Source organism: Lutjanus erythropterus, chromosome 2, assembly GCF_056507025.1.
Source record: "Lutjanus erythropterus isolate fLutEry1 chromosome 2, fLutEry1.hap2, whole genome shotgun sequence".
Classification (NCBI taxonomy): Eukaryota; Metazoa; Chordata; class Actinopteri; order Lutjaniformes; family Lutjanidae; genus Lutjanus; species Lutjanus erythropterus.
This window is the reverse complement of record NC_139318.1, coordinates 41,594,357-41,607,308: the sequence shown is the minus strand read 5'-3', so window position 1 is coordinate 41,607,308 and position 12,952 is coordinate 41,594,357. Positions and strand designations below refer to the sequence as shown.

Here is a 12,952-nt window from a genome sequence, read left to right as displayed (position 1 = left end):
AGCCTAGCTTAGCATAAAAAGTGAAAACAGGGAAAAACAGCTGGCTTGGCTTCATCTGAAGTTTAATGTATCACTTCATTTGTGTGGTTCATGTACCTCTCCTCAGTGTATGTGGTGATGATAATCAGAGGCTTCTTAGTTTTACTTTTCGCATCTTTACTTTTGCTCTGAAGCATCTTAAAACTTTCCTCTGGCTCTGATTGGACAAGTTTGATGGTTTCTGCCTTAACTAAAGGTTCTGATTGTAAAACCTTCACACTTTCTACCTTAACGGGATCCGTGGATTTGAGCAGGATATCACTTCCTGTTGTGACAGGGAGCTGTGCTTGGCTGCTTACCCTGAACGGGCTGTTGGGAATGCTGACTCCTCCCCAGGCGACGGCCACGGTGTGTTTGAGAGGGGAGTTGGGCGTATAAGAGCAGGCGTACAGCCCGTCGCCTTTACTCCTCACTTTCACCTCCACAGGAAGTCCCTCTGCGTCCTGACAAAGAGACAGAAGAAGGTGGTCAAAGCTTCATGAAACAGACACAAAAGTCAATGAGAAGAACTCCTGCAAACCGTCTCTCTTAAATAACAGCGTAGTAACAAGTCCTTACACCTTCCGACAGTTCAGGTATGCAGAGACTTTTTGTGTGGCTGCATACAAATGCTTGTTTTGAGGTTTAAGAAATTAGGATAGCAATTTGACATTTAATAGACCAGTCGGTTGTAAGCTCCATGTATAGTTGTTGGTATTATTTCAAAAATACTGAACTGCAGTTTAGAGAGAAAGCTGACACAAATATGAGCATCTCTGAATGCATTCATTATGTCTGAGTAGGACAGGATTTATGCATCTTACCTGAGCCATGATCTTCAGAGGTCCTTTCCCAGCATCCTTAGCACTGACGGTGAACTCGGCAGGTTGGTTGACCAGGCAGCCGGTCTTCTCAAGTCCCGGTCCATAAGCCTGGACCTACAACCGAAAAAAAAAAAACCCAGTATGATTTAGAAGAGATGTCTCGAGCTGATCAGGACCAGGACCCAGATATACTTAAATGGTTTCACAGCACTACTGACCTTATCTGGGTTATTGGCGTCGTTGTCAGGGACGATGTAGGCCATGAAGGGGCTGTGTTCGATGTCCTCCTCATCGCAGGTGACGTGGACGGCGTATTCTCCCGGCTCCGTCGGCCAGTAGCGGACGTCGCATGACCCGTCGTTCTGGTCTTCGCACTCGATTTTAGCCTGGGAAGGACCCTCAATGGCAAAACCTGAGGACACGGCAGGTCTGATTAGACTGTTTGATAGAATTTAATCAAATGTGACTGCAGGCAATGACGTAACTGTGGAAGCTTACTGACTTTTTTTCACCTGCTGTTTGATCCAAAATACTGCAGATACCGCAGAAACCTGCATTCTCTCTAATGGCCAGCAGGGGGCGACTCCACTGGCTGCACAAAGGAGTCTGACTGTATATAAATCTATGGCAAAACAACCCGACTCCTCACTTGATTTATTACCTGAATAAACAGATTCCTAATGAGTCTTAATCACTGGTTTCAAATCTTCTTCCACAGGATAACGTTCATTTAGTAAATTATAGTTCCATTTAGAATAAAACAGACAATAAAGCAGGGTATAATTTAGGGCGTGGCTACCTGACTACCACAGCGACCTCCCCAGCTCAACCCTCTCATCTAAATATGGCCACTTCAGGCTCCAAAAAACCAAGACGGCAACGGCCATAGGCTTCAAAACAATAGTCCCCCAAACCAGTGAGTGATGCCACAGTGGCTACTTCTTCTTTAATTCAACCACTAACTGAGAAGTTTCTATAAAGGTCTAATGAAACACAGTTTGATGGTGGTAAATACTGATAATCCCAAAATAAACCTGGTTTGAAAAGAGGGAAATCAAAGACTCACCCAGCACTCCGACATCAGTGCCGACAGACTCCACTACAAAGGCCGCAGGTTTACCCACAATGCCTCCCTCCAGGCCAGGACCCCAGGCCCTGATCTGCTGAGACCCCGCCTCCCGACCGACCGTCACTTCGAACGGACTGAAAACAGAGAGCAAGCGAGAGAGAGGGAGAGAGAGAGAGAGAGAGAGAGAGAGCAGAACTGTCAGAATGAGTTAAATCACATAATCCACAACTCTGTGGCTGCTGGTGTGGTCATGCTGCAAAATATGTATGAAAAACAGTATGTGACTTAACATATATATATATGTGTGTGTGTGTGTGTGTGTGTGTGTGTGTGTGTGTGTGTGTGTGTGTGTGTGTGTGTGTGTGTGTGTGTGTGTGTGTGTGTGTGCAGAGGGAGCTATGTGACTGCAAACAGCATGAGATCACCCACTATGCTGTCAACACACACACAAACCAACAACCTCCCTGCCTCACAGAACGGTAATCCAATCTTCAGCAGTTACTGGCTCTAAGTAAGCGTGTGTGTGTGTGTGTGTGTGTGTGTGTGTGTGTGTGTGTGTGTGTGTGTGTGTGTAGATGGAAACTACCTTCACGCCAAATAAACCTGTCTGTTGGGATTTACTGTCTTCATTACGCACACACACAGAGGACCTTTATTTTTTTCCTTTTACATCCAGTCTTGTCTTTGTTTGCTTTTCCAAAATACTCCTCAGACTGCAACAACTGCTACAAATGATACAGTAAAACCCACTTATATTGATCTGATTGGATCATATTGGTCACTACAAACGGAGCACAGTACAAATAAACCACCTCAAAAAACATTTACTTGCCAGTTGTGTGATTGAAGTAGCCCCTTTTATGTACTATGACTAGAAACCACCAAACACTAGTACCATTGTGTGAGTGGATATTAAGCAACATTTAGCACTCTGGAGCTAACTATGCTAAAGCTGATGTTGTCAATCACTAGTTTCAAGTCTTCTTCATTACTTCTTCTTTTTACTTGATTTATGTTTCTTGATGAGTTTATGGTCTCAATCTTTAGTTCCAAGTCTTCTTGTCCTCTTCAGCATGATGTTCATTTGGTAAATTACAGTCCCACTTAAAGTAAAACGGACGATAAAGCAGGGTATAATTTAGGGCATGGCTACCAAGTTGCTGCCATGGCGACCTCCAAAGCTCGACTCCCCTGTCTCAACGTGTACTTGCGCCTCCAGAAAACCAAGAAAGTGATGGACATAAATGCACAGAACTTCAAAACGGTAGTCCACAAAACCAGTAAGTGGCTACAGCTACGTCTTATATGTCCAGACCCCCTGACCTGATGAAGCACACTACAGGTGAACAAGAATCAGAAAACATTTACTTGCCAGAATTGTGGCAAATACATAAAATATATGTTTGGCACACATTTATGTCACACAAAATATTAATTCTAAAATGAATTTGTGGCTTCATTTCACAACAGTGAAAGTCTGTCATCAGAATTGTGTCCATAGCAACGGTCTGTTCATCCTAACAACGGTCTGTAATACAGAAATAACAGACCTCAGAATGTCATAATTAACCAATCAGAATTGAGTATTTACCAAAGCCATGTGATAAATACTGTTAACTTTATTACTGTTTTTAAAGATGCACAATATATACATGTTGTGCTGTTCTGGGGTCTCTCTCACATCAAAAGATTAACAAAAGACGCAGTTTGATGATGTCATGAAGTAGCATTTTTTTTCTGGCTCCCTTCACACTCTGTTGTTATGTTATGGATTTCTCTGGTTTGACCATCCTGGGAACAAAATATATGGCATAGGTCCGGCATTTTTACACAATTTAATACAGAAATGTTACATATTACAGTTTTAAATCTGTTCTGACAACTATAATAAAATGTTGTACTTTATTTATTGCTGCTCAGTGTTTCTTGCATTGCTTCATGTATATTGATCTGTTGCCTCGGACATATCTTTGCCTGTGAGTGCTGGAGTTGTGTCTGGACTGGGGAAGCTGCAAATGAATTGCTTTTCTAGGGATCAATAAAGCTGATCCCTTCAGGGTCAAATCCAGAGGTTGTTAGATTGCATGTGTCATGTTGGGCTACATAAATAAAACAGACCCGACCACACCCATCAGTGATGCTGGTCAGGGGTGAAACCAGAGAGGGCAGCAGCACACTGCTTTTCAGCCTGATGTTAAAGTTACTCCTTCTCCGTCTCTCTTTCCATCTGTCCAGAGGAAAAACATCAGAGGTGACAGAAAGTGTTTTCTGTGTGTTACTTTAGCCGGTGAGCTAAACGTCAGGTGCTGGATGAAATAAAACAGAAACCTGCTCAAGGACTTCTCCTCAAACTCCACCCCACAGGCTTCTTTACTGTGGGAACTTTCTGACCGTGTTTGACCCGTGAGGACGTCCGCACACGACTCTGTTCTGGATTATGACCGAAACGCGTTCAGGTGCAGCCGACGCTGCTGTTCTGTGAAATGTTCATTTAATTATGTTTTCACAGGTACTTCCCTCACATCTACAAACTTGCGATCCATGTATTGCTTTGTCCAAGTCTGGCTACTCATCACCTTAGTTGGCTTCTTTTCCCATCTGGCTGGAGGCTCAGAAATTTTGGGGGAAGTCCCAGTTTTAAAACTAAAACTGAGAGAACAAAACACTCAATCTGCCCTACAGAGAGGTGACAAAGAGAACACGAGGCCCCGACTCAAAGTCTTCATTCCCCTGCGGATCCAACCATTCAGATCAGATGAGGTAATGTGCTGAGGTAATTCTTTAAAAAGCGCGCACACGCACACGCACACACACACACACACACACACACACACACAGCGTGCAGCTCACCTCTTCGGGATGTGCTGACCTCCCCAGGTGATGGAGACTGTGTATTTGCCAGGACTGTTGGGATGATACTCGTAGGAGAACACACCGTCCTGACTGGAGATCTGCTTCACCGGCTCCTCGATGCCCTCTGAACACACACACACACACACACAGACACACACACAGACACACAAACTTATCAAACAGAGTAATCAGTAATTAAGTCTGAGTTCTGAACACTGAGACATTTTGGAAAACACTCTTATCTGCCATCTGCCCTAAGAGCTTCTTCGCTGGCGCTGAGCGTTCCTGGTATTTTTATTGGAAACATGTATAATTAATGAGACAACAATAATATACCTACTACAAAAACATGTTGTTTTTCCATCACCCAGAGCAGACTCAGTGAACCCACCCCCAACACCTGCCGCTAAACCCTGCAACTGTGACTCCCCCCTCACACGATGATACCATTACAAAAAAGTAAATAAACAAGAGAACATGAGTAAAATAAAATAAACAAGAAAACCCAGAAACATATCCATGCAGAGTAAGTAAGTAATAATACTGGCCCTAAAGTTTAATATTGTTTCCTTTGTCACTTAAAATAGTTGGCAACAAAAATCAGTCAGTTCATTTGCCAAAAGACTGAGTTCAGCGACTCAGATACAACTACACCATCAGTTTTCAGTGGAACCTCTCAAACTATATTTATTTTCTTCTAATTACAGAAAAGATATCACATCCTCTGGCCAAGAACAGTTTACAGCATAAGTGACATTAACCTAATTAGCAAAGCTACCAAACAGTAGCCTCCAGATGTCGTCAGCCGCCTGCTGTCTCTCATTAATACCAGACAGGCCTGATGATCAGATTTCAGTATAAAGAAACATATTCAGATTGCATGTTATTAACAGGTGTTAATGTGGAAATAGAGAACCACTAACCTTGGTTTTACCTGAGCTAGCTTCTGTTCCACGAGTTTCAGTGACAGTCTTTAATCTAGTATTTATTTCACTGTTCTTTCAGTGTGTTACTGGAGTTGACTTGCATACAAATTAGCATCCACTAAAGCAATTAATGTTGATGTTAAGATGTGTTTACCATCTTAATTTAGCATGTTAGCATGTTAAAATTTGAAAATTAGCAATAAAAGTAAAGCATAGCTGATGGGGATTTCATTAGTTTATTGTGCAAGTTAAATTTTTTTGGAGGGGGGAGTGATGAATAGACAGAGGGAGAAGAGAAAAGAGAGGAAGAATAAAACACTGCTCTGTACCTGATATTTTCATGTCTGTGACATACTGCACAGATGTAGACCATTAAACTGTCATGAGGTGTCGTGTTGCTGATATAATGTCAATATGACAGTCAACAGATCATTTTTCATGTGTATTTTGGATCACAAGGAAAAAATAGGCGAGCCTCTGAATCTCTAGATGAAGCGTGGCGAGAGCAGCGCCTGACACACACGAGTCGCGCTGCTCAAGCAGGACGCTCTAACTAGTTAAAACAAGCACCGAAATGAAAACCAGCAGGTAACACCACGCAGACGTAACACTGCCAGCCCTCAGGCCATGTTGCTAGCATGGCAAAAAACTACAGCTCCCATGAATCAGTGTTACTTTTAATGAGGTTTCCTTAGTTCAGGAACAGAACTCAGAAGTTCTGGTTCCACTTTGTTTCTCTCTCAAGCCTCTACAGAGTGAACTGAACTCACTGGGTCCTTTGACGACCACCTTCAGGTCTCCACTGCCGGCGTTTCTCGTGTCCACCTTGAAGTCACCGACCTGTTTCACCCTCATCCCTGACGGCTGGAGACCCCGACCCGTCGCCCTGCACGCCCCCGGCATGCAGGCTGGAGAAAAAACAAAAAACATAAAGGTGTGATTATGTGTATTAGGGTGTGATCAAGTTGAGCTTGAGTTCATCTGAACGTTCATCCGATGTTGTGAGGTTGAACAAACTCACCGGGGCCCACGTCCACACCGAAGGGGCTCTTGGGGATCCCCACCCCTCCGAAGGTGACGGTGACTGTGTGCGGGCCGGCCTGAGTGGGCCGGTAGGTGCAGCGATACGTGCTGTCGCCTTTATCCTCCATCATCACCTCCACGGTGTTCTGACGGCCCTGAGGGTCTCTGATCATGGCCGTCACATCTCCTGTACCGGCTCCTACAGAGAAGACGAAAGGAAGAGGAAACTTTGACGAGCCAGGATTCGACTTTATAGGAAACAGAAAGGAGTAAAACTTCCATTTTTAAACAGTGAACCTGGTGAAAACTATACCCCATGTTGAGAAATGGTGCTTTCACTGCTTATGGAGTCAACTCATCATTTATAAGAGGAAGGCTAATTATCTCTTCTTCAAAAAGCTACATAGTCTGACTTTAAATGTTAATTCCAACGTGCTTTAGCTGATAGATTCTGGAAATGGAAAAAAACAGAGGAGCAGGGAGGTCGCCATCCAGAAGAGGATACATGTGACTCCTGGTAACTACAAAGTCGTCTTACATGCTGCACCTTCTTAGCTCCGTTGCTAATGCTAGCACCTGGTGAGCCTACAATACAAAACGTGTGTGTGTGTGTGTGTGTGTGTGTGCTTACATGGAAAACGCTGGGTGTGGGTGTTGTGAGGCGAGTCACAGACTGTGATTGTGTAAAGTGTTACACTACAATGTGTCACTCTTATACAGAAGACAGTTTACAGTTTGTGAGAGCGACATGCTGAGTGACCACACCTTTCCATTGGACTCGAGGCTGATTTGACTGTACCAATAAATATATCTGAGTGTTTCTGAGTGTGAGGTTTCCGATTTCTCTGACCTGCGGTGAAGATGTCAAAGTACGTGGGTTTGTTGGCGACGTTGCCCACAGGTTCGACTCCCGGGCCTTTCACCGTGACCTTGGAGGCGTCGCCCAGCGCCTTGTCCACGTGCACCTCAAATGGACTTTTGGGAATTTGCTGGCCTGCAAACAACACCGTCACCTAGGAAACACAAAACAATAATTATCCAGATGCCTAAGCAGGAAAAAGAAACGTTTCTGATATTCACACCCAAATATATTTAATTATTGGTTCACACTTCGCTAATAAGACGTAACAAGCTGTAGTCTGTATCAAATTAAAAAAAAACTAGAAATACTGTCATATATTCTCATATATATATACACTCATTACTAGACCCTTATTAGACAGAACTGTACTGTAAACTAAAGTGAAATGTGTTTTAATTAACCTGTAATAAAGTTTAATTATAGGCTAATAAATGATCTAATAGTATCTAATAAATAACTTATTTGTGTACTGAAAAATAAAGTGAAACCAGTTATTTTATTAATTACTACATGTTTATAGAAAATGTAATGAAGCTGACCTTGTGAGGTCCAATGACTTGAGGAATGTAGGTGACGCTGAACGTCTTCTTGCCCTCATTTGGCTCCACCTTCAGCTGATCAACACAGAAAAGGATTTATTTAAGACTAGTCGTGCCAGATGGAGACTATAAAATACAGAATCACATCAGGTCAGTCATTCGACGAGTGAGAAGACACTGAGGTCTCTAATGAAGACAGAATAGTAAAGGATGGGACGGAGGGAGAGGAGGGTTTGGGCGCGTACTTCCTCTCTGGTGCCGTCCGGATGATCCAGGTAGACGGTGACCTGACCCTGACCGGCACTGAACGTGTCCACTGTGAAGACGGCGGCACGCATCACCCTGTTCCCCGTCGGTTCAATACCTACAAGACAAGAACGTCAACAGACACAGGCTGGTAAAATCACTTCATCCATCATTTTATCAACCAATCATCTATTTCATATACGGCATATAACTTTTTATCAGGGTGTCACGATTCTACAAACCCACGATTCAGTCTGACTTTTGATTTGGTCATGATTTGTTTCAATTTTTCAATTTAAACACTTTTTTTTTTTTTAGCCCAAACAGGCTGGACACTGTTAGACTATCCAGCCTTGATTTTCTGCCTTTCATTTTCATTTAATATTGAAGTTGTGACACTCCTATATTTTATGTACTGTTTAAATGTATTTTCAACCTTAGTGCATTTATGTAAGCTTTCTTTAGCACCATGTTTTTAATCAAATCATCCAGAGGTGAAACAATCAGTCTGTTAATCAATTAGTTGGTTAACAGAAAATCAATGTGCAGCTCTTTTAATAACTCAACAGTCGTTTCAGTCACTTTTCGTGCAAAAATGACAAACATTTGCAGGTTGCAGCAGTTGAAATATAATCATTTGCTTCTGTTATTTGTCATGTATGATAGTTGACTGAATATTTTGGGTTTTTGGACAAACAATTTTAATTGGGCTCTGGAAAAAAAAATGATATGGGCACGTTTTATCACTTTCTGAACATTTTAAGGCAAAAACAACTAACCAATTGATCAAAGATTAACTGATCATTAAAATAAATGGTAGTTACAGCCAAATAAAACGTCATTGAATTAATATTGATTTTGAGTCTAGTTTGAGTTACACATTTATTAGTTCATCAGTCACTGAAATAGACCTGCAACTAACGATTATTTTCATATGTTTCACTGGTCGATTATTTTCTCAATTAATTGATTAATAGTTGTTTGGTCTATAAAATGTCAGAAAATGGTGAAAAATGTTGATCAGTGTTTCCCAAAGCAGAAGCTGATGTCCTCAAATGTCTCGTTTAATCCATAACCCAAAGATATTCAGTTTACCGTCATACAGGCGGAAAGGAACCAAAAAAAAAAATCCCACACACCAATAAATCGATTATCTGGCGGTAAATTTAATAAACAACAGTTTACGATATTATAAGAAGGGATTTTATTACTAGTGGCAACAGCATGGAGCTGGTATTGTTTTCTCCTTGTGAGTCTGTGTTTGTGTGCGTCATCATAACACCTACTGTAGCAGGAAATACCACAGAAGAGGTTTTGAGTGCTTGTGTTTCTGATCTGGTTACTGAAATAGCATCACAACCGTGCAAGACGCAGTCATGAAACCTTCCAGGTGTGTAGTTAAGATCAAAATGACGGCCGGGTTTGAAGACGGGTGTGATCAGACCCATAAGTACTGAGTACTCATGTAATAATGTAGTGGACTACTGAGTAATCGTGGGCTGGAATGTCAACATGTTGACCCTGTGTCACAGCTGATGTGACCCCATTGCAAGATCATCTGTTGTAACTCCAGAGAGTTATCACAGACACAGTTACTGCATCCTCTGTCTTGACGATCACAAGGTCAACAACACTGTTGCAACAGGAATGTTTGCTTGCACATATTTGACTAGCGTTGATGAAGCTGCGTTTTGCTGAAGCAACAGTTGAATCAAGTTCAAATTCTGTTGGAGAACTCTGCCGGAGTTCTTTATGTTGGGATGTAATGAAGAGAACCAGAGCAGTGAGTGTGTGTTAGTATCTAAAGTGTGTGTGTGTGAGTGTGTGTGTGGTGTCCTGCTGCCTCTTTAGCCACTTCCAGGTATTTACTCCTCAGGGTTACACTTAAAGTTGGAGGATGATTGTGGAGCTCACCGATCTGTGTGTGTGTGTGTGTGTGTGTGTGTGTGTGTGTGTGTGTGTATGTGTGTGTGTGTGTGTGTGTGTGTGTGTGTGTGTGTGTGTGTGTGTGTGTGTATCAGATATAAGTGAGGTCCTTTGTTCAGACTACGAGCTGCTCACTTCCTCACATTGTCAGGCAGACCAGTGTTTCCAGTGTTCCCATTACCCAACACACACAGAAGCTCTCGTGTTATTCAATCAACACAGATGGCCTAAAAAGTCTGCAGAAATGTGACTCAATATAATGATACGTGAAAAACAGGAAGTCATAAAACGCCTGGTTACTTTCAACGTTTATTTTTGTTTGTATCTTGAGTCACTGCTGCTGCAACTGAATCACTGCATATCTAATACAAAGTCAACATTCTTCATTGTACCTCCTCGTGTGTGTGTGTGTGTGTGTGTGTGTGTGTGTGTGTGTGTGTGTGTGTGTGTGTGTGTGTGTGTGTACCTGGTCCGTATGCGCGGGCCTTCTTGGGGTTGAGTTTGGGTTTGAGCGGAGCTCCTGGCTTCAGTTTGGCTTTGGGGAACTGAGACAGGTAGGTCATCACTGACTGTTCGTCCACGCTGGGGTCAATGATCTCCTCTGGAGCGATCACCTGCACACACACACACACACACACACACACACACACATTAGAGATCTGTCTGCTGTCAGAGACTCTGCCAAACTGTGTCTCCCATGACATGTATCCCTCTAACAGCAGGTGCAAAAATGAGTTGGATATTAAATAGGTTGAAATCCTATTTAATAAGCAATCTATGGTTGAAGCGAGTTGTTACCTCCCACCCCCTCCTTCATCGACTCGAGGCAGGTCTCGAGGCAGCTGAGGCTGCAGGAACCAAGATGAGTGCAACATCATAAAGTAATCAGCTGTTTATAACTGTCAGTTGTCTGTAAATATAAAACAAATAAATCCCGACATCCTGGAAACAAAAAGATCACTGCTCTGAAAAGTCTGAGTTCCAGACTAAACACATACTTACTAATTCTGCATTAATTTGAACTCTAATTAACGTGAAAAAAACAGTTGTTCTTGCCCAGAATAGAAATTTTACAGGGGGACTTTGTGGCTGTAACTTTGTTGTCAAAGATGCGAGTATTTCAACTGAACATGTTTCATTAATTTCTGATAATGTATCAGGGACATTTTATGACGAATGATGATAAATATCGTCGCTGTCGGACATAAACCTTGTTAAATTTTTTTAAAAACCCTGTGTTTTTAAATTAATTGAATGCAGCTTTGTAGCTCTTTTTAAAACTTTTTAAATGGTAAATATTTATAAAACCCACAGACAGGCATAAAGGTGACCAATATCTCTGATTTATGCAAAAAAAAAACAAATGTCACAATATGGAGATGGTTTGTTTAATCTGTCAGGTGGTGGACATTCATCTTCTGCTTCAACAGCCTCCACCTGGCTGTAGGTATGTTCTCCCACAGGAGCATTAGTGAGGTCAGACGCCGGTGGCTGGGAGATCAGGTCCGGCTCATTATCGGTGTTCCAGTTCATCCTAAAGCTGATTGATGGGTTTGAGCTCTGGTCTCTGTGCACATGAGTCAAGTTCTTCCACACAAAACTGGGAAAAATATTTACTCATGGCCCGGGCTTTGTGTAAAGGGGGCATCGTCATGTTGAAGCAGGAAAGGGTTTTCCCCAAACTGTTGCCACAAAGCTGGAAGAAGGCTTTTGTCTAAAATATCACTGTTTGCTGTAGGATTAAGGTTTCCTTTCAGTGGAATTAAGGAGCTTAAACCATTAAAAAACAGACGCAGAATGTGACCACACAGTATATAATGGCCAAAAAAAGGTAAAAATAGACAATAAAACCCCTTAATGGTTTTTTTTTTACAAAAGCAGTGAGTGTAATTAAAGTGTTTTTAGTAGCTGTGAAGACTCAGACTGTGAATCATCATCAGTTAATCTGCCAACAGGCTGAAGCGGCTGAGCTGAACTCAGAGGACAAAGAGGAGGTGTGACGTGGAGGAAAACGATGATGAGTGATGATTTTAGGAAGAAATGTGGCTGTGAATGAACTTGCCTCAGTCCAGGACACTGAACTCTGTGTCACACCGGTGTCATTCACAGTCAGCGCTCTTTTCTTGCTGCTCGTGTCAGTTTTTTTTTTCCCCCCCAAACTGACTCTACTTCACTGCTCAGCACATTTTTTAAAAAAAGGAAAACACTATAATTGTCAGCTGGAATTAACGTTTTCCAGCAAACAAAGATGCCCTAAATTAGCGTCCATGGGTGTGACGGTGAACTTTGTAAGTTCTGTGTTTTTTCAGGAGGAGACTTCCTGTGGTGGGTGTCAGCTGATGGAGAGGAAGCGGAGCATAACGTAATGTGGCCATGACAGAAAAACACCTCAGGCTGTACTGAATGTCACCTTTTGTTTTACATTCAAAGCTGATGTCGAGCTTTTTGAATAGAGTTCAAAATGTCTGTTCTAATATTTATAATGTCACCAAAAATCAAAAATCCACAATTTGAATGAAGTGATTCATTCTTTCATCAATTTCTGACCGTCTCCCATTTGTCTTCTCCTCTCCCGTGGCTCGTCTGTCTCTGTCTTAGTTGACATCTGTCTCTATATTTTTCACTGTTTCTACTGTATCTGTACTCTACTGTATGAGCGCAGCCGA

The 12,952-nt window shown here is 42.2% G+C and overlaps 1 protein-coding gene across 2 annotated transcripts in view; it reads right to left on the bottom strand.

Annotated features, from left to right (window-relative positions):
* flnba (filamin B a) overlaps positions 1-12,952 on the bottom strand; it is an 86,098-nt gene that overhangs the window by 34,455 nt on the left and 38,691 nt on the right. For both annotated transcript variants that reach the window (XM_084740300.1, XM_084740309.1), the window contains exons 5-15: positions 10,753-10,900; positions 8,360-8,478; positions 8,115-8,189; positions 7,564-7,726; positions 6,712-6,912; positions 6,461-6,598; positions 4,762-4,888; positions 1,909-2,045; positions 1,061-1,254; positions 843-956; positions 339-482 (exon numbers count right to left, since the gene is read on the bottom strand). In XM_084740300.1, the coding sequence (XP_084596426.1) occupies positions 339-482; positions 843-956; positions 1,061-1,254; positions 1,909-2,045; positions 4,762-4,888; positions 6,461-6,598; positions 6,712-6,912; positions 7,564-7,726; positions 8,115-8,189; positions 8,360-8,478; positions 10,753-10,900 (1,560 nt within the window). The remainder of the gene's footprint in view (positions 1-338; positions 483-842; positions 957-1,060; positions 1,255-1,908; positions 2,046-4,761; positions 4,889-6,460; positions 6,599-6,711; positions 6,913-7,563; positions 7,727-8,114; positions 8,190-8,359; positions 8,479-10,752; positions 10,901-12,952) is intronic.